At 38.7% G+C, this 21,418-nt stretch overlaps 3 protein-coding genes across 10 annotated transcripts in view; 1 reads left to right on the top strand and 2 right to left on the bottom strand.

Moving 5' to 3' along the window:
- Positions 1-4,875, bottom strand: part of C5H12orf50 (chromosome 5 C12orf50 homolog) — a 30,466-nt gene extending 25,591 nt beyond the window's left edge. For 3 of the 5 annotated variants that reach the window (XM_005655737.2, XM_005655736.2, XM_005655739.2), the window contains exons 1-3: positions 4,723-4,841; positions 4,286-4,408; positions 2,036-2,322 (exon numbers count right to left, since the gene is read on the bottom strand). In XM_005655737.2, the coding sequence (XP_005655794.1) occupies positions 2,036-2,065 (30 nt within the window). In that variant the 5' untranslated portion in view covers positions 2,066-2,322; positions 4,286-4,408; positions 4,723-4,841. Of the gene's footprint in view, positions 1-2,035; positions 2,323-4,285; positions 4,409-4,722 lie in introns of all 5 variants that reach the window. The other 2 variants (XM_021092780.1, XM_021092781.1) reach the window with 2 other exon arrangements.
- C5H12orf29 (chromosome 5 open reading frame, human C12orf29) lies at positions 4,946-21,417 on the top strand. Of its 4 annotated transcripts, XM_021090957.1 has the most exons (9): positions 5,044-5,176; positions 6,840-6,940; positions 8,205-8,322; positions 11,047-11,193; positions 12,474-12,569; positions 13,459-13,575; positions 15,233-15,430; positions 17,771-17,940; positions 19,198-21,417. In XM_021090957.1, exons 4-9 carry the CDS (start codon positions 11,175-11,177, stop codon positions 19,384-19,386), a joined length of 789 nt encoding a protein of 262 aa, XP_020946616.1. In that variant the 5' UTR covers positions 5,044-5,176; positions 6,840-6,940; positions 8,205-8,322; positions 11,047-11,174; the 3' UTR covers positions 19,387-21,417.
- CEP290 (centrosomal protein 290) overlaps positions 20,252-21,418 on the bottom strand; it is an 89,941-nt gene continuing 88,774 nt past the window's right edge. The window contains 1 exon segment of the mRNA XM_021092777.1: positions 20,252-20,654. Coding sequence (XP_020948436.1) covers positions 20,421-20,654 — 234 coding nt within the window. The 3' untranslated portion in view covers positions 20,252-20,420.

Below are 21,418 nucleotides of genomic sequence, written 5' to 3'. Positions count from 1 at the left end.
CATCCCTCTTTGCCACATATTTCATGGTCATCTTTTTCTACCCTCTAACTCCCTGTTGTCACTCTCTCTCTCCCTTTTAAAATGGATCTGTGAGACCAGGATAGTGGGCAGGAAACAGAGAAAATGGCATTTTCACTCTTGGCTCCATTTTCCCCATAATCGCAAAATCAATCTGTAACTCACCTTTCTGTGCCTCAGTGTCCTCATGCGTAAAAAGGGAATCAAATGCTTTCCTCACAGATTGTTATAAAAATTATGACTCAGATCCTGTGTGGCTGTGGCTGTGGTGTAGGCTGGCAGCTGTAGCTGTGATTCAGCCCCTAGCCTGGGAATGTCCATGTGCTGAGGGTGAGACCCTAAAGAGACAAAAAAAAAAAAAAAAACAACCCCAAAACCAAACCAAACAAAAAACAATTACAGGAGATGAGATATTGTGAATACTATTACTATTTTCATTTTTAATTTAATTATTTCTCAAGAACTAAGTGTTTAAGGATACAGTTATGTAATAGGCAAAACTTCTGCCCACGTGTAACAAATTCTATTATTATTTATCACTCCAGGGTTTAACCTCCAAATAACAGGTAACAGAAGTGGAATCTAATTCTTAGAGTCAAAGAGGTTGACTTCTGAGCCGGTCCGTTGTCCTAGCGGAGAAGAAACGCTTTAAAGCAGACACAGCCTATCTTTCTCTGAGCTCATTCTGACCTGAACAGGAAGCTCCAAACATTGACTTTCGACATTTTGTTCCATTGAGACCCATTAATCATAAAAACTTAGATTAAGCTTTTTCCCATTTTAACGTATAAACGTTAATCCTTCATGCTTGGCGAATTTGTGTTACTTCTCTTCCTTTTTCCATGAAATTAAATATGTGCTGTGACTTACATTTTAACAGGGGGAAAATTCAGTAGCGTTTGTTTATAGATTTCAAATAGGGGATGAATTCGATCCAACTGAGTTGGACAGTGACCTTAATTTACTCAAATTTATATGACTGGGATTACATTAATCAAAACAGCATGATGTATCATATAATGTTTCAATAATGTTTCAATATCAGGAACTTAATGTTTCAAGGAGCTATAACACAGGCAGAAGTGCCGCACTGAGGATTTAAAAGTCAATAGGCATGTAACTGGCATATAAAGCGTAGTGTCAGATAATTTCAAATTTTCCCATATTTCCTCACAGAAATTCAACAGATCGAAAATACATGATAACGTTTTACTTCGGATTTTAAACATGAAAAACATTTTGTGGGAAAATAGTCAATTTTGATTCAAGAATGCAAATTACTGCCATAAAGCTTAATCACGTGAGATACCGTAGGTTGTACAATATTTACCTTTATGCATGTGGAATTAAAAAAGAAATAGCAGTCATTCCCAACTTCTGCCATTTTTTCAACTCTCTTGATGCTAATCCAGTGATTTTTAATACAAGAATTGCAGGAATGCCAATATAAGAACTATCAGTGTGGAAGGGGAAAAAAAGAATTTCTTTTCCACAGTCTTTCAGGCTATCAGTAGTATTCCTTTAAAACCGACCTCCTGTTGACAGTATACTACACAATAGACATTTCTTAACGAAATTTAAATTAGAAGATACCTTCTCTAGCTTTGCAGAAATGTTGAAAGTGGTTGCTAGTAAGCCCACAAACTCAAACTTCCAGAATTTTCCTCATTGTTACCTAACCCATTATTGGCTCATCATAAATGACCTCACATCTAACTGTAGGCTAGTTTACCTTAGTGAATACTACATAGTATTTCTTTTACTCAACTGTCGCATACTAACCAGAAAAGGCTAGTAAAAATGAAATAGTATATTTTATACTTCAATGTTCTGATCGAATATGGAAGATAAATTAGTTCAGAATTTCACAATTAAGAAGTATTAAGTATTTCACAAGTACATTATTTTCTAAACTCATTTCTGTATATGACTTGGAAACAAAACTAAAATTTTTAATAAGTAAATACGCTATCACTATTTTAAGGTAATAAATACAATTATTTAACTATGTACTTACCGCTATCCACTGATTTGGGAAAAAAACCATTCAGATTGCGATATTTAAGAATACCTGGAAATAAATCGGACTACTTCTTCATCTTGTAGCTATATTCTATTCAGTCTTCATCCTTCATTAAAGGGGGAATAGCTTCTTCCTGCGGCAGAAAGGTTCCAGAACGCTTGTAAATTTTGAGAATTTGTTGAAAGCAAAATGAAGTACTCTGATTCCCAGAATGAGACATTTCAATCAATAGTTACTGAGGTCTTTCTTCATCTTAGTATCTTTACTAAAAGAACTAGAACCTAGAAGAAATAAAAATATTCTTAGTAGGTAATTTAGAAGGTGCCACAGAGATCACAGATGACAGTAGATCAAAATATTTTTAAATCTCAGTGTACTTTTAATTGGAAACTAAAGATGGAAGCATATGGATTCCCACTTAAGTAAAACAGACTAAGTTGGTATGAATTTTTTGAATACAATGCTTTAGTATAAAAATCTAGGAAATGAATTAAAATTTAGAAAAGTTGTTAACCTATAACTGTAAATAAGTGAAAACAATAAAAAGAAATATTCATTAGAAGTAAATGAACTAGATAAAAAAAAACTTGACCCTTGGAAATATTAGCAATGATACGTAGAAAAATCCAGTGTCAAAACTTCTGCTTTGTCCTACCTTCTAACTCTAGCGTAACAATGCACCCACCTTAAGCACATAGGTCACTAGGAGAGACACCCCTAAGAAATACCTTTAAGGGAGCTTTGCCTCCAGATCAACTCACTCTCCACCTATGCACTTGCACTGCACTGGGCTATTTTCCAATATTGTTACCACACACCATTATTGCATGATTATCTTAACATCATGATTAGAGTCATTGTGAGAATCCATGTTTTACAGAGGGCAAAGGCTGAGCAAAGGCTTTTACCTCTTGAAGTGATTTTGGAACAACTATGCTTCATTAGAAACAAGAAAAACACGTCAAACCCAGAAGGGGATTTATTATTATTATTATTATTATTGTAAATAGACCTATGCATTTTGGTAGTCTTCAGAATGCCTGGAACCCTAATTTCCCTCTCCTTTTTATTTTTTTTCCAACTCTCTTTTCTTTTCCTTTCCTTTTTTCTTTCTTGGCATGCCCCCGCCCCTTTCCTTATTCTCTTCACTTCTTTTCGGTTGTAAAATTCATTCTAGCTTTTCAGGGACAGCTACAACCATAACTCATGGGGATTTTGGCTCCCTGTAATGAGAAGACTTATGAAAAATTTGCCTGCACAACCGGGGCTAGGCCTGAAAATTCAGTGTTTTTGTGTTGGCCAAGGTAACTCACACTGCATCTTTCATCTTTAGTGCATGCCAGAACACTAAACATCAGAGAAAAATTCTTCCAGTTTATGTAATCCTGTAACACCAGTTTAAGGACCGGGGCTGGTAGCCACTCCTGGCTGGCTCTTCAGACTTAGGAGGCTCAGGCAAAGCTGCTGGCTGCTACCCATTAGAGTAGGAGTCCAGACCGCCACTGCGAATTGGTCCTGGGGCTCCCCTGTGTTTGACTCCCCTGTTTCTGCTAGAAGCTTTTCATCGGGCACGGATGAAGTTAAAGCCCTGGAAATAAAGAGTATTTCCGGAGAAACGGTCAGCTGTGCTGCTCGTTTCAAACTGCAAGTGGAATGTTTTGGAAGCTGATCTTTTCTCAGAAATGACAGAATGTTGGATCTAAAAGATTCTGTGGCAGTTTTGGAAATGACAGTTGTGAGACCCATGAAACGAGCTGCTTTTTAAGATGGTTGTGGGGAAACAAAAAGTCACCGGTGTTTGGCTATGAAACGCTAAGAGGTTCGGGTCGCAGGGTCTCACTTCAGTTTTCCTCCCCCACCCCTTACTCTTTCCTTCTTTCTCCCAGAGAAGAGAAAGCAGAGGGCAGTTTAATTAAAAACCGGCACATCTCGTCTTCTCTCCCTCCCCTCGGAATCCAGCAACCAAAAAATAGCGAAATTTTTGAGGGATATTTTATTCTTTGGGAATTCTTATACGTAGATACCTTCAAGTGAGATATAATCCTTTCATTTTCCAAGGGGTCAATCAGGAAAATGCTGGGCGATTAAACAGTTACAGAAACGAGACCTGGGCATTGGTCAAGCACGTAAACGAAGGCAGAAATCAAAATTCCCTACGAAGGACTACGAGTTTCAGGGAGACAGAAAGGCTACTATTGTAAAATATTTAATACATTTTTTTCCAGTCCTTGTCTTATTACTTACCCTCCAATATTCTTTTGAGTAATAAGCCAAAGCTGTTTTTAGCTCTGCAGCTGATTGACGACAAGTATTTAAGCCATTTGGACTCTAGTTGGAGCTCGTGTTGACTTAAGGAAAATGAGAGTCCTATGGAAAAATTAAGATTGAAATCTGATTGCTGGTATTCGTGTGATTTGGCTCTAAAGCTAAACTTTGCACTCACTCTGGAAAAAACACCAGACCCACTTTTGACCGTATTATGCCGCGCAATGAGGCATAATCCAAACGGTAAATTTTTTTTTTCGGCCCCATGTGTTAGAATTGTAGCGTTTTCTAATATCTACCCTAGAAAATTAGTTTTCATTTCGCCTTGTGATGCCTCCGGATATTTCTAAGCATCTACAGTGCACATTAAAGGGAACTGGCAAATTGGTTTCGTAAAAATGATGTTAAATCTCCACCTGAAATGATTCATTACTTGTCACTCGATAGCATTTAATTTTCATAAATATTACCGGCTACCAGTACACACACCAAAAACGGATATTTGCTTTTTCACGGTCATCAGAACGCTGAAGGGACGCTCGCGGGAGCGCACACGGCGGAACCTCGGCTTCCGCACTACAACTCCCAGAAGGCTCCGGGGCCAGGCGGCCGCTTCCGGGCGTGCGCGCCGTCGCCACGCTCGGCGCCCGGGGTACGCGGGAGCGCGGCCGCAGCACCATGCGCGGGTTGTGCGTGGTTTGAGCCTGTGCACGTCCTTCTGGCGCCCACCGAGTGCTGTTCCGAAGCGAGCTCTCCGCTCGCACTGCCTGTGGACCCACTATGAGGCGCCTGGGCTCGGTGCAGCGGAAGATGCCCTGTGTATTTGTGACGGAGGTGAAAGAGGAGCCTTCCGCTAAGAGGGAGCATCAGGTACCGAGGAGCGCCGGGCCCGCGGGGCTGTGTTTGAACCCGGTCTGGGCGCCCAGGCGCGTGGGAGCAGCCCTGCGGACCGGCCTGGGGGCTTTTTTGCAGTTGTCCGTGGGTACTCGAGGGTGGGGGTCTCCTGGGCCACGAGGTCCAGGTTCTTGTACCTTTTTGGTTGTACGGGAGGAAACCTGCGGGGGAATTTTTATAATTGGCGATTCACACTTGCCATCTCATGGAAATTGACAAGTCCTGTCTTAAATTATGTTCCTTTAATCTCAGGTTGCCACCTTTTGAGGACAGCCCCTTAAAGTCTTTATATAATCACCGCAAAACAATCTTTACGTCTTTTCACGAGTTTGGTTACTAAGTGGAGATTTTAGAAGACTGACTTTACCTGTTCCAACCTGGGAACCGGTGGCCGTGTTGACAACTACCCTCATTCAGTCCTTAGACGAGACCTTGAGTTTTGTGACCAGTAATTAAGTACTCGATGCTGATTTTGGTGTTCCCATTTCAAGGTTTTCTATTCTCTCAGCACCGTGTTTTACACATAGAGGGTCCTTAACAAATACTGGTCAGTGGCCCTGTATCGGGATAATTGGTTACTACACGGAAAGGTCCTTGATAGCAGAATCGCCGCTTCTGGGCTGAGTGCTTCCAACCTACAAGGAAACAGCTTGTGCATTTGACATCAGTCCCCACCTCCCCTTAACACCATTCACACTGGCCTTCGTGTCTTCCAGAATAAAAGGCCTCTAAGGCCAGGACAGCCTTACTATCTCTAGCCCCATTTCTAGGACCCAACACATGGTAGGCTCTGTGTAAATACTGACTGCATTAAAGAATGAGCCCTGGTGTCATTTCACGCCAGTTTTCCCTTCAGCTTGGTTTACCTTTTAAGATCTTACTGCCACCACTATTATATTTCAAAATATTTTATGCCCTGCTTATTGCAATACGTAAGTAATTGTTCTTTCTTGCCACCTAGAAAGATCAATACATTCTTTCCTAGTCCGGACCCCAGAGTTGCTACTAAATGTCTGTAACCGTAGTTGCCAAGCTTTTATTTTTTAAGTCCTAACAGACTTAATTCATATGAAATAACGTCTTCCCAAATAGTGATTCACTCTAGCGGGATTTTTCAACTATATGTTGGGGGCAGGAGGGGAGTAGTTTGTAAAAGCACCCTCCACCAGGAAGCTAAGCCCCTTCTCTTGTCCATCTGCCGCTGAAAATAGCGTAGAGTCTTGTTTATAAGCACAGCGTTCAGATTCTTAACTGTAATTCAAGGACACGCATTCATCAGGCCCAGTCATAAATTTTGCCCGTTGGGTCCACGATAAGGTGTCTGAGCTCAGTGCAGTGAAAAATGCCACGCTTGTTTGTGACAGAGGTGACGATGTAAGGTGAGGTCTCTGTTCTCGAAAAAGTCTGATCGTGTAAACATAGCAGGCACAGTCCTTTCTTTCTGTTTATGCTCGGGTTATGCACTCTGCACTCTGCCTGGGTCACTTCCAGAGTTTTAAATTGTTCGAATCAGACATTCTCCATGAAAGCTTTGATCAGCCTAGTTATCCCCGAGATTTCCCTGCCCAGAAATTTCTGTAGAGGACCACCCAGTTATGTTCACTACTACCTTTTGTATGCACGTGCCTTCTTTTTTCAGAAACATTCATAATTTAAAGTTTTCAGAGACAGAGAAAAGGAGAACTCGGTGTACTCCTGCCATCTCCTGTTGTCCTTTGGACATGTCACTAGCAAAGAGTGGTAGGTAATTTGTTCTTGTGAAAGGGATATTGGTACTCATCAAAAACTCCACGGAATAATCTTCTCCCTAGAATCTTTGATAAAGTTAAATACTCACCCACACTCCCACCCACACACATAACTTTTGGGCCAAACCTTGGCGCTGCTGCCGTGGGTTAAATTGGTATCTTCTGATACCAGTGTTATAAGTGAGTGATAATTCCCCAGCCATTCAGTTTTCTCTTAAAAATACTGAGAAAGGACCAGAGTGGCACTAATTTCCTAAGTTGGCTAGACTCTGAAACAGTATTTCATTTATTAGTCTTAAGCTTATCACACCAGTATAATGTTTATGTTGTACAGTGTTTTTTCACGTTATGTAAGATGAATGTTACTTCAGGTAATTGAGGCTATAACAGGGGCCTAAGTCTCAGAAATGAAAATAAATTACAGATTAACAAGTTGGTAGGAATCATAGAAACTGTCTTTTCCTCCTTTCTTGATGCTCTTTTGGCTTGTCTTCCTGATGGTAAAAAAACTGTGCTTTAAACATGCAAAAAACTATTTACCTCGGATAAAGCTACAAATCCCCATTTGTTTTTCTCCTAGTACTTATCATACCTGACATTGTATTATGCAGTTTCTTGCTGTTGGTGTCTCCCTCCCTAGAATGTTCTACCAAAGACAGGTGCTTTTTTGTTCACCTCTTTCCCAGTGCTGAGGACAGTGCTTAACTCAGGAGGCATCTTGTAAATAATTGTCGGGTAAATTTAACGCCTTAACACGGTTGCTAGGGATACAGCTCTGCATGGGACATGGTTCCTTGTGTCCTGCTCTTTATGGGGGATAAAGAAACATGTGCGTACACTTGACCCATGAACAATACCAGAGTTAGGGGTGCGGACCCTGCTGCAGTGGAAAAACCCTCATATTACTGTGTCTTCACATCCGGGGTTCTGCCTCTGGGATCCAGCCAAATCCGAATGTGCAGTACTGCAGTATTTACTATGGGAAAAGAAAGATCTGAGGAAGCGGCCCCATGCACTTCCAACCTGGGTGGTTCAGGAGTCAACTGTAATTACAAGTTTGTGTGGGAAAACATGTATGGCTGTCATAGCGCAGAAGGGGAGGGGGTAATTTGTAAGAACTTCCTGGGACAAATATCTTTAATTGTCTTGAAGGATAACCCTTAGAACTAGTAAAATGAATAACCTCTAGGTGAGAGTGTCTGGGAAGGCCTAGAGGCTTTTTGTCTTAAACCAGTTCTCTCTTTCTCTCTTTTAAGCCATTTAAAGTTTTGGCAACTGAAACTATAAGTCACAAGGCATTAGAGGCAGATATATACAGTGCAATCCCAACAGAAAAAGTGGATGGAACATGTTGTTATGTTACTACCTACAAAGGTAAAATGAAACTGTACTACAAATATTACTTATTTTTCTTACTCACTTAAACTGTATATGAACTTTATGAAGAGCAGTGCTCCATTTCTGATACACGAGTATCTCAAGAGCAGTGCCCCATTCTGCTCACGAATATGTCTGAAATGGAGCACTGCTCTCCATAAACCCTTGGAAACCGAAGTACAATGGGAAAATAACAAGGTCACGGTTGTTATACTTATTTATTATATTCTGTCTTTCTCTTGGGGGAGGAAAGGAAGATAACTGCTATTTTTTAAAATTTTTATTTACTTGTTTATTTTTATCATTACTCAATTTTGTTACATTTACAGTTGTGCGCCGATCATCACAACCCAGTTTTCCAGCATTTCCATCCCAAACTCCCAGTGCATCTCCCCACCCCCAGACTGTCTCATTTGGAAACCATAAGTTTTTTCAAAGTCTGTGAGTCACTATCTGTTCTGCAAAGAAGTTCATTCTGACCTTTTTTTTAGATTTCACATGTCAGTGAGAGCATATGTTGTTGGTGTCTTGCTGTCTGACCTCACTGAGCATGATAATTTCTATGTCCATCCATGTTGCTAAAAATGCCGGTATTTCGTTCCTTTTAATGGCTGAGTAATATTCCATTGTGTATATGTACCACATCTTCTTGATCCACGCCTCTGTCGATGGACATTTAGGTTGTTTCCATGTCTTGGCTATTGTATATACTGCTGTGATGAACATTGGAGTACATGTGTCTTTGCGAGTCATGGTTTTCTCTGGATAGATGCCCAGGAGTGGGATTGCTAGATCAAATGGTAATTCTATTTTCAGTTTTCTGAGGGAATCTCCACTGTTTTCCACAATGGTTGCACCAGTTTACATTCCCACCAACAGTGCAAGAGGGTTCCCTTTTCTCCACACCCTCTCCAGCACTTATTGTTTGTAGATTTTTTGATGCTGGCCATTGTGCCTGGTATAAGGTGGTACCTCCTAGTGGTTTTGATTTGCATTTCTCTGATAATGAGTGATGTTGAACATCTTTTCGTGTGTTTTTTGGCCATCTGTATGTCTGCTTTGGAGCATTATCTGTTTAGATCTTATGCCCATTTTTTGATGTCGTTTTTTTTTTTTTTGGTATTGAGCTGCAGAAGGTGTTTATAAATTTTGGAGGTTAGTCCCTTGTTAGTCTCTTCATTTGCAAATATTTTCTCCCATTCTGTGGGCTATCTTTTCATTTTGTTTAGGGGCTAATATTTCTTAATACCTATTAAGGGCCAGACAGTTTGATAAATGCTTTATACTTGTTTTCTCTAATTTGCCTCTCCATCTCACAGAAACAGAAACGGAAGCTTGGAGAACATAAATAATTAGTCCATGACCATATAATTAATGAAGGCTGAACGGGTAATAGGATCTAGGTTTGTCTGGCCCTAAAGCTTGTTCTTATACCACTGATCCCACTACTGATTCCACGGTTTTTCTTACTGTTGGCAATGTCTCTAATTTATTTTATTTCAAGGTACTTTAAAAGAGGTAGAAACTCAGACAGAAATGGTTAACTAGGTTAAGGGAAAAAGTGCATTGAATAATGTCTTGTGATTTCTTCTGAATAGTGAAATTACCTCTCAATTCCAGGAAGAGAAAGGATCTGGTGGTGTCACTGCAGCAGCAGTTAAATGCATATTGGACACAGTCTTCCTATCAGGAAATCTCTTCTGAAATGCTTTTACTTTTTCATTTTTAATTGTGACAAAATATGTATAACATAACATCTACCATGTTAGCCATTTCCAAGTTCGGTGGTGTGGACTGTTGATGTTGTCATGTCAGTACCGTCCATCTCCAGAACTCTCTTCAGCTTACAAAACTGAACCTTTCTACCCACTAAACAGCGACTCAGCATCCCCTTCTTCCAGCCACCATTCTGTTTTCTCTCTGGGATTTTGACTCCTCTAGGCGCCTCAGCACCTGAGGTCAGATGGTGTTTGTCTCTTTGTGACTCTGGCTTATTTCACTTCGCCTATTGTAGTGAATACGAGATTCATTAAGATTCATCCCTGTTGTAGGACATGTCAGAAGGTCCCTTCTTTATAAAAGGCTGAATAATATTTCATTGTACGTATGTACTGCAAGTTGGTATATACCGCATAATTGTGCGTGTATATACCATTCATCCGTCAGCGTGTACTTGGGATGCTTCCACCTTTTGGCCGTCAGGAAACGGTGCTATGAACATGGTGTACGAGTCGCTATTTGAGCTCCTGCTTCCCATTCTTTCGGGTATATATCCAAAAGTGGAATCGCTGGATCAAAATTTTTTAATTTTTTGAGGGACTCTCATGCTGTTCTTTGTAGCAACTGCACCATTTATCGTCCTCCCGAGAGCGCGGAGGAGTTGCGCTTTCTCCATGGCACTCGTTATTTCTGGGGTTTTTGATGGTAGCCGTCTTTTGAGTGTGTGTGTGTGATGAGAACGCAGGATTTACTCTGTCATTTTCATATATAACATACAGCAGTGGGTAGTAGCCATCCTAATGGGTATGCGTGCAATGGATTCTTTTATATTTACTCATGAAAAGGACAAAAGGTCCATTCAACCAGAAATGACAAGGTAATTTTAATCGAGTTCTTCATATTATTTTTTAGTATGGCTAATAAGTAATATAGAATGTTTAAACCAAACTATAATTAGTATTTTAAAAATAAGTTTCTGATTTACATTTGATGAAATTAAAGGTTTTTTTAGACTTATATCAAGAATCTTCAGCATGCATCATTACGCGTGATTATGTATAATAGCGGCAGTTAAAACACGATTGAACGGCCAAAGGAAACTTACAGCATCGCAGTGACAGTGCTTGCAAATGCACAGTTTTATTACAGGTAAAGGCTCCTCAATACAGCGAGGGTGTTAAAAGGAAGATGTACGTCACAACCCAAGACTCTCAGAGCAAAGGGTCTGCTGAGAGCAAGTGAAAGCTCCTCTGGCCTCCGACTCCTTCCTGCCAGATCCAGGCCAAATCCACTTTCTCAAATCACGGGCCGCCACTGATGTATGCAGGAAACACCTCAGAAACAGGGAATCTAAACTGGTGTCTTAGCCAGGGATTTTTATATTTGCTGGTCGTGAAGATCTGCCCCTGAGTAACCAGCCTCAACGACAGAGCCTGCCAGGAGTCTCCCTGAGACCAGGCGCAACTCGTGAGTCTCATTGTTCATAAAGCGTGCTGCCCCCCTGCCCTGAGACTACAAAGCATCGCCAGGAATCACTGTTCTGTGCCTTGACCAGAGGTCGGAGCCATGCAGAAGAGTTTAGTCTTAACTACATTTTTGGAAATTAACCCTCATAGCACATAGCTATCACATTTCAGGGAAGGTGTGAATACAATTTTTTGTTTATGTTTCCATTTAGTATTAGAGTCAGTTTCATTTTCTGAAAAATGCTTAGTTACTTGTAAAAAAATATGGCTGTGCAGCGTCCTTATGAAAGGGTAACATTTGTTTTTCATCTCATTCCCATCATTGTTTTTTTTGGCCGCACCTGCAGCACGCTTTCCTGGGCCAGGGATCGAACCAGTGTGCCACAGCCGCAACCCGAGCTGCTGCAGTGACACCACCAGATCCTCAGAACCCGCTGCTCCACGAGAACTCCATCACCCCCCATGATCCTTCAGGCCGACTTCAGTCTTAGAACATCGGGTGCCGCTAGATAGGACGTGTCCGTGGCACTGCGTATTTCCCTTTGTCCCCCGGCTTGCTTCTCTTAGAAGAGATCACGCCTACTGTTTATTGAAAAATTTTATACTGAAATGTCTTTCAAGGTAAATTTTATTGTTTGCCTGCTAACCTTTTTATTTTCTATTTATTTGTTTTTTGTCCTCTTGTCTTTTTAGGGCTGCACTCGCAGCATATGGAGGTTCCCAGGCTAGGGGTCCATCTGGAGCTGTAGCCACTAGTCTACGCCACAGCCACAGCAGCATGGGATCCAAGCCGCACCTGTGACCTGCAGCACAGCTCATGGCAACGCAGGATTTTTAACCCACTGAGCGAGGCCAGGGATTGAACCTGCTTCCTCTTGGATGTTAGTCAGGTTCGCTAACCGCTGAGCCACGACAGGAACTCCTCCCTCCTAAACGGTTTTTTTTCCTTTTATTATCTTTTAGGTCAGCCATACCTTTGGGCTCGGCTAGACAGAAAACCTAACAAACTAGCTGAGAAAAGATTTAAAAATTTTCTACATTCAAAACAAAACTCAAAAGGTTAGTGGATTGTTTTTTTAAGCTTTTCATAATTCAAATAAGCTGAAATTTTTGGTTTCTTTCTTGCTATGGTTTATTTCTTAATTTCTCGATATTATGTACATTATTTCCCTTACAATTTAAGCACTTTGGGAAAAGAAAAATTATAATTGAATACCTTTGTTTGTAAAAGAATGGTTTTTTTTTGTTTTTTTTTTTGTTTTTTTCCCCACTGTACAGCAAGGGAGTCAAGTTCTTGAAAAATATATCAAAATGTTTTTTAACATTTCTGTGACTCTTCATTGTAATGTGTCAGTTTTATTAAAACATACGAATTATGTGTTTGTTAAATATATATATATAAAATATAAATAAATATATATTATATAATATATAATATACATAATATAAATAAATATATATAAAATAATGGGTGGCATATTTTGGTTTTATCTGCCTAAGAGACAAATAGGTAATTTTGTAAGTCAGGCACAAATCACAAAGGATTATTATTTTTTATTATAACACTAAATATCTCCAAATATTATATCAGTAGATATATATATACACACACATTTATCATTGTATATCAACTCATTCATATATATGATATTTATATACTTGAATTCATAGTGTATTAAAAAGTTATCGTGAGTCTACACATACTGGAACATTGGCTGCTTTAGTTAGACTGTCATCTACCATTATGGATAGTGGTGTGTTTTAAGCTGAAAATTTAAAGTGTTAACACCTTAACCTTGAGGAGTTAGTTACATTGTGGTGGGAATGAATGGGAACTACTTACCTGGTACCTGATACTATGGGGTTTACTGTTCTCACTTTGAATTTGTTACGTGTTTTATATTTTTTAAAGTATTGTGCCACACATAAGATTCTTGAACTTTTCTAGAGTTTTTTTGGAATGTTGAGGAGGACTTCAAACCTGTTCCAGAGTGCTGGATACCAGCAAAGGATACAGAGCAATTAAATGGAAGTCCGATGCCTGATGAAAATGGCCACATTCCTGGTATTATGAAATTTCTTCTAAAATACAGTATTGTGTTTACTAATATGAAGAACAGAAGATGTTCAGTTGGAAGTTACAGGATTTAATTTTAATATGAGTCTTCGTTGTATAGCGCAAAATTTGAGTCGGATTTAATAGTTTATAACAGATTTGCATATCAAGAACATTCTCTCAGGTTTAGAATCTTTTCTAAGATAGACAGTTTACTAGCTGTAGTCTGTGAAAATTAATAAAGCATTGAGTGGGAGTAGCCTCGAAGTAGTGTCAGGATTGACATTATGGTCAGTCTAGTGTGAAGTGGGATATTAAGAAGTCTTTCCTTTTTAGACTGAGGATGACAATATCTATGTGTTTTTCGCAAAGATCCCAGAAGACTCTCTCAGTAAAGGGAAGTGAAAATACGTGTCTCACAGCGGTTTTTTGGATGATGGGACAGTTTTGCAAAAGTGTGCAAGTAGAAGAAGGATACCTCAGATCAAGAGGACCTGAAATGTGCAGAGTACTCTTGGATTCTAGTGACATAAAAACAAAGATCAGAATCCCTGTCCGTGATGCTCTTTCAGACAGTAGGAAGAAGCTACCAATAACAGTATGATTTAAGAACTAAAAGGATATAACATACAGGATACAGTTGGATAAAAGAGGAAGAAGAAATAGCTCAGCCTTTGGTAGAGGAGTTTCTAAGGGGCGGGGATGTTTATACTGAAGTTTATTTAAGAACCAGGAGGTCATAGTTGGCAAGGAAGGGAGAAGGGCCTCTCTGCATCGTGGAACCTTTTGGAAATTTTAAATAATGCCTATCCTTGCCGGAATGTTTAGAGTGTATTCCTTTCGAGGTTATAAAAGTTGAGGCTGGAGTTGTGGAATGGCTCAGATCTTAAAGGGGCTTGTATTCCATCGAAAGAAGTTTAAAGTTCATCGTGAAGGTGATTATTAAGTAGAGCTACCGCAGAACTAAATTTAGATTTTTGAAATAGAACTATGATAAAAGTGGGGGGTTTCACTGGAGATTAATAGACTGGAGAAGAAGTTATTACAGTAATTTGGATGAATGAGAATGAATGCCAAAGACGTGATGGTTAATGGTGTACATGCCTTAGTTTGGCTGCCTTTTTAAAATTCTTTGTAAGGAATTCTCTGTGGAGAATTAGGAAGAGCCTAATCTGGCAACAGGCGTTAATAAGGAGGGGGTAGCGGTAACATTCAGTAAAAGAGGAAACAATAAGTTTGTTCAGTAAATACTGGAACACTAGTACAAATTGTGGAATACTTACTGCATATATCTTTTGTCCTTGAAAGTGGAGAGAGAGTAGAGAGAAAACTTAAAAAAAAAAAAAGGTTTAATGCTGTATCTTAGACAGGTAATCAGTTCTTGTTGAAGATGTTAATTTTCTAGTAAAAGAATGCTGGGTGCTCTGTAATGATTAAGCAAACAGGTTACTTCCTCAATAGACTCAAGAATGAAACCTTATGATTAAAGATTATGATTTGAAAATTAGTAAAACTCTTGACATTTCCACTGATGTTAAAAGTGATACCCATGTGTGATGGAACATCTGGAAGATAAAGAACATTTACAACAAAAATTGAAGTTACATCAAGTCTTAATCCAAAGAAAAACATTGTAATAAAAACCACTTCTTTCTTGAAATGATAGGTTGGGTCCCAGTGGAGAAAAACAACAAACAGTATTGCTGGCATTCCTCTGTAGTTAATTATGAATTTGAAATTGCCCTGGTGCTGAAGCATCATTCTGATGATCCTGGTCTTTTGGAAATTAGTGCAGTGCCTCTCTCAGATCTCTTAGAACAAACACTGGAGCTTATAGGAACCAATATTAATGGAAACCCATATGGTGAGTAAAGCCCATTTCCTGTTCAGTTTACAGTAACTCATTTACAAAGAGAACCTCTTAGGTTCAACTGAAAAAAAAAAAAAAATACAATAAAGAAATGAGCAGTAAATTTGAGTTAAATAGCTTACTCGGCTTATAGCTATTTCAAAAGTTTTTGTCCATGGAGAAATTTATGTGTGACTTATTTCGTTAATCCAAAACAAGAGACTGATTTGATTCTGTCTTCCCTGTAATAACATTATTGAACAATGTATGAAAATAATTACTGGAGTTCCCGTCGTGGCGCAGTGGTTAACGAATCCCACTAGGAACCATGAGGTTGCAGGTTCGATCCCTGGCCTTGCTCAGTGGGTGAATGATCTGGCATTGCCGTGAGCTGTGGTGTAGGTTGCAGACGTGGCTCGGATCCTGCGTTGCTCTGGCTCTGGCGTAGGCTGGCAGCTACAGCTCCAATTAGACCTCTAGCCTGGGAACCTCCATATGCCGTGGGAGCAGCCCAAGAAAAGGTAAAAAGACAAAAAAAAAAGACAAAAAAAAATTACTCAAATGTAACTTTTCATTGCTTTTTAAATTTGAGGTTAACTGAGTTGAATGAAAATCATTATGTGCTTTTTTTAAATATAATTGATATATGGCAATATATAGTTTTAAGGTATTCAGCATTATTTGATTTAGCTATGTCGCGAAATGCTTACCACAGTAGGTTCCGTGAACATTCGTCACCTCTTAGAGATACAAAATTAAAGGGAAAAATTTTTTTCCTTGTGATAAGAACTCTTAGGTCTTTCCTCTTCATGACTTGCTTATATAACATGAAACAGTGTTCATTGTATTTACCATGGTGTACCTTACATCCCCAGTACTTCTGTATTTTGTAACTGGTTTGTAGCTTTTGACTGCCTTTTTCCAATTCCACTCCTCTCACTCCCACTTCTGTTAACCACAAATCTGGTCTTTTTTTTAATGAGTTTGTTTTTGAAATGTAATTGACCCAGATGACTGTTAGTTCTCTTTCTGTACATTTCAAAATGATCACTGCTGTAGCCTAGTTATGGTCTGTCGCTCTCCAAAGATAACACGTAGCTACGGACTGTATTCCCCCACTGTACATTTCACATCCATGGCTTATTTACTTTGCAACTGAAAATTTGTATCTCTTAATCCCCCTTACCTTTTTCTTTCCTCTCCCCAACACTTTCTCTTTTGGCAAACAACTGGTTGTTCTGTCTATAACTTTTTCTGCTTTGTTTGTTCATTTGTTTTATTTTTTAGATTCCACATATAAATGGTAGCATACAGTATTTGTCTTTCTCTAATTTATTTCACTTGGCACGTTATCTTTTGGGTCCATCCATGTTGTTGCAAATGGCAAGACTTCCTTCTTTTTTATGGCTGAATGATATTCTGTTGTGCGAGCTCGTACATGTGTGTCTGTAGATGCATACCCCACATCTTCTTACCCACTCATCTGCTGATGGGCACTCAGGTTGCTTTTTCACTGGCTGGGCAATTAGTTTGGCATTAATTAATAGCTAAGAGTAAAATAAATAAACGAATTGGCAGTGAATAGCATGTCAAGCATCAGAATATATACCATGATGACTTGAGTACAAGTCCCTGAGGGCACAGTGAGAGCACTGTTCACCAGGGGGATGCAGACAGACCCAAGGTTAGTAAAGCTTGAATAGAAAATGCTAGATAGGTATAATCAGAATGATGGGCAGGTGAAAGGAAGCTAAGACAGTAATTATACAAGTTATCAGATACAGTGGGGCTGTTTGGCAAACTCTGACAGTTGAATATGGCAAATCATGCAGAGCAGGGGTTGGTGGACTTTTTCTATAAAAAGTTAGAATATTGAGGGGTTTTTGGCCATACCTCTGAAACAGGCCATAGATAGTACTTAAATGCATGGCTGTGGCTGTGTTACCTTGAAACAGTTTACAAAAACAGGCACATGGCTGGGTTTGGTTTGAAGGTCCTGGTTTGCGAACCACTGGTATAGAGCACGTGAAACTGGAATTTAGCTTTAACAGCGTAGTTGCTATCTTTTTAGTAAGGGCACTTGCAGTTTATCTTTCTTCAAGGAATCAATTAAATTTTGTTTTTTTGGCTGTACCTGCAGCATGCAGAAGTTCCCGGGCCAGGGACTGACCCCTCACCATAGCAGTAGTAATGCTGAATCCTTAACCTGCTGAGCCACCAATTAAACTTTGTGATAAATTTATTCCTAAATGTTTTAAGAGGTTTTGTTTTGTTTTTGTTTTTTTAATTTAGAGAGAGAAATTTTCTCATTCTTGAAACTTTTGCATGGCTAATGGCACATTCTTATGATTTCAGGGTTAGGAAGCAAGAAGCATCCATTACATCTTCTTATACCACATGGAGCGTTCCAGATAAGAAATCTGCCTACCTTGAAGCACAACGATCTATTGTCCTGGTTTGAAGGTTGCAGAGAGGGTAAAATTGAAGGAATAGTATGGCATTGCAATGATGGCTGTTTAATCAAGGTAATGGCAGAAAATAGCTTGTGGGATTATGTCATTTTATGTTCTTAAAACGAAGTAGAAGTGGCACTAAAATACTCTACAGATTGCAGTTATTTGATATGCAGTAATTTCCTCATCTCACATGCCACCATTTTTATGTGATAAAGTTGTATTTCCCAGTATATGTTCATTCTATGGGCATTAGTTCTTCTCACCATGCATCAGAATTTAAGTGAGAAAGTGTCTGGAAAACCCTGCATACTGCACACTCCCTTCTTGGAAATTCATGCTAAATGTCAGTATTCTCTGAGACACCCTATACTAATAACCTACTTTAAGTCAGCATTTTTCACACTGGATTAGAGAATTTGTTGAATTAAAAGAATGCCAAGATGACAATATATAGAGAATGAGTTATTTTACACTGTGCCTTGTCTCCGGGACCTGTCTGTTTGATTTCACACAGGCCCTTGCAATTCATAATGTTCAGAATGGCACTAGGTCTTACCAACGTCCTGACTTTGAACAATTCACTGAGGCCCAAAACTCAAGATACCATTTTAACCCCTCTTTCCATCACTTCATACGTCTGTTCATTCTAAAAGATTTTCATCTATTGAATCTGTCTACTTCTCCACAGCCAGTTGGCTGATAATTTTAATTTAAACCAAGATTCACACTTGAATTTTATCACCCTCCTAAATGTTATCTTTCCCTGTAGTCTTATCTCTGTCCTGTCCATTCTTCACAGATGAATGAGAAAACTACTTTCCTGCATACAACTGTTTAGTGACATTTATATTTCTCGTGATCTGGCCCCTGCCAGAATTTGCAGAGCTCTCCACCCCCTCCTCCCAAACACACCCACCTTGTATGTGCTCTGAAGAAAGTGCAGTGAGAGCAGAAAACAGCATTTTGTCACATGATGTATCCCCTTTCTGCCCAGTTTTCATTGACTAGCTTCTGTACCCAGCAACAGACTATTATTATTTAAATATTTACAGAGCCCCTGATTATGTTGCTGGCATGTTTCCAGGTGCTGGAATTTGTTAAGCTGTTACCAAAACAATGTCTCGTCCTTCATGCAGTTCAAATTCTAATGAGGAAGATAGATAATAAAAAAGTAAATATGTCAGGAGAACAACAGCTATGAAAAAAAACAAAGAGGGCGAGGTAGGTGGGGCCTTAGTCGTGCCTGGGAGGCGAGCAGGCCCGTAAAAGATGTGGGAGTGAATGAGGGTGATACAGGCTAAAGCTAATACCCTTTCTTCTTCTCAGGTCCATCGCCATCACCTGGGTTTATGCTGGCCAATCCCAGATACTTACCTGAACTCAAAACCGGTTACTATCAATATGAATCTGAACAAATATGAGTATGCCTTTGATGCTAAGTGCTTATTTAATTATTTTTCAAAAATAGATAATCAGAAATTTAGTAGGCTTAAAGATATAGTATTCAGTGTATAAACCGGAAATGCAATTAAAAACCTCTTCATTGTTGTTATATTGTAATCTCGGATATTCTGCCACATTTAAAAGGTAAAAATATCTGAAGGTTTCTATCATATTATTCAATGTCTAACATAGCAACATGTCTGCTGGCATTTAAACATTTGCAGTTATCCAAAATTTTATTTAGAAACAGCAAATGAATTTTAACCTCTGAAATTATTTATGTTCCCCAGCTTGTACAAAGTTTGGGTTCAATCCATTATAAAGGAGTAGTAGATTAAAAGACAAAGCAACAATTTGGGGTTATTTACTTTCAAAATTAAATAGTTTAAGCTGACTTTATGTATTTTTTTTTCTTTTTTTCTTTTTTTCCTATAACCACAATTGCAGCATATGGACGTTCCCAGGCCAGGGGGTCAAATTGGAGCTGCAGCTGTTAACCTACACCACAGCCACAGCCACACTGGGTCCAAGCCACATCTCTGACCTGTGCTGCACCTTGTGCAGCACCGCATCCTTAACCCATTCAGCAAGGCCAGGGATTGAACCCACATCCTCACAGAGATAATATCAGGTTCTTAGCCCACTGAGGCACAACGGGAACCCCTAAAATGAATTTAATGTTGCTACACATTTAACAAAATATATGGCTCAACTTCATAACATTTATACACACACATATAATTTGAGAATCTTAACATAGATATTAAATATCTAAGTATATATAAAACCCCTTTAAATGTTAAAATTGTTAAGTTTACCCTCATATTCCTTAAAAAACTTAAAACATTTTGAATGTATATAAATTCACCATAGCTCACTGACTATTTGACAGCCATAACTTACTCGAAGTCTTCAAAAATACACTTTTTCTAATATGTTGACATTTTCATATAATTTTATTTACTAAAAATTCCCGTTTAAGTAAAGGTACACAGTATTGATATGGAAGGAAACCACATAGGTCAGAGACTTGCTTGATTTCCAGATAGAATTTTAACTTATAAAGTTAATAAGCAGTTAAATAAAACTACAGTTAGAGGTGGCCCTTAACATATGGGGATATTTATAGGACTTTCCTCCTCGTCATCTTCAGACTGTTCAGAAGCAGCAACAGGACTAGTTAATTCAACTCCAAATTGTTGAGAAAGTTTTTTTAACTTCTCTTCTAAGAGAATATTTTTTTTCACTTCTTCTTTGTAATTATACTTCAGATCTTCAATTTCTTCAAAAAATGAAGGATCAAAATTTTCCAGTTCTTTTTTCAGCTTTTTTATTTCCTCCTAATAGGAACGTAATATCTTTAAAAGGTATACATAGGAAAAAGTACATTCTTTAGGTTTGAACTAAAGCAATTTATTTGCAACCCCGAAAGCCAAAGTAACCCGAATAGTCAAATATACTTATACGGTAGAGGTATTTTCTTAAGATCTTATTAATAAAGTTTCATTGCACAGTGTAAGTAACCAACTTGTCAACTGTCAGATTATTTGTTCTCTAAGTTATGGCCTAGTCTTGGACTAAAATTTATCAACTCTTGAAATTTATCAGTTCTTATTTAAAATTTGTCAATCATTCTTTCTCCAGAATATTAGATACTCTCAGTGAGGCAATCAAAACACTTGGTGTTCATAACAATGAAGTTATCTTGGTTAAGATTCTTTGGTTAACTGGCTTCACTTGTATTTCCTTTACAAATGCCTAATTTTTGATGACTAACGGTCTCTTAAATACACTTATGACCAGGGAAACTAGGGCTTCTGCCTCGCTAAAGGTGAGGCATCTGGTGAAGAAACTGTGAACTTTAATGATGAGGTAGAACAGCTGGTGAGCACTCGTTAATTTTCATTTTTACGCCTTTGGTTCTGTTGACGGATTCTTAAAAGAGAGAAAGCATATCGAATACCTTTCTTTAAGGGAAGTATTTCTGAAAAGAATTTCAAAAGGAAATAGACACTGTTCCTGATGTCGTAGGAAACTTGGGAAAATATTAAAATAATAAGCTCTATTTGTGACAATTAAAAATAAAGTTACTCTTTAATACTAT

This window comes from Sus scrofa, chromosome 5 (genome assembly GCF_000003025.6).
Source record: "Sus scrofa isolate TJ Tabasco breed Duroc chromosome 5, Sscrofa11.1, whole genome shotgun sequence".
In the NCBI taxonomy this organism is placed as follows: Eukaryota; Metazoa; Chordata; class Mammalia; order Artiodactyla; family Suidae; genus Sus; species Sus scrofa.
This window is presented reverse-complemented; position numbering and strand designations above follow the sequence as displayed.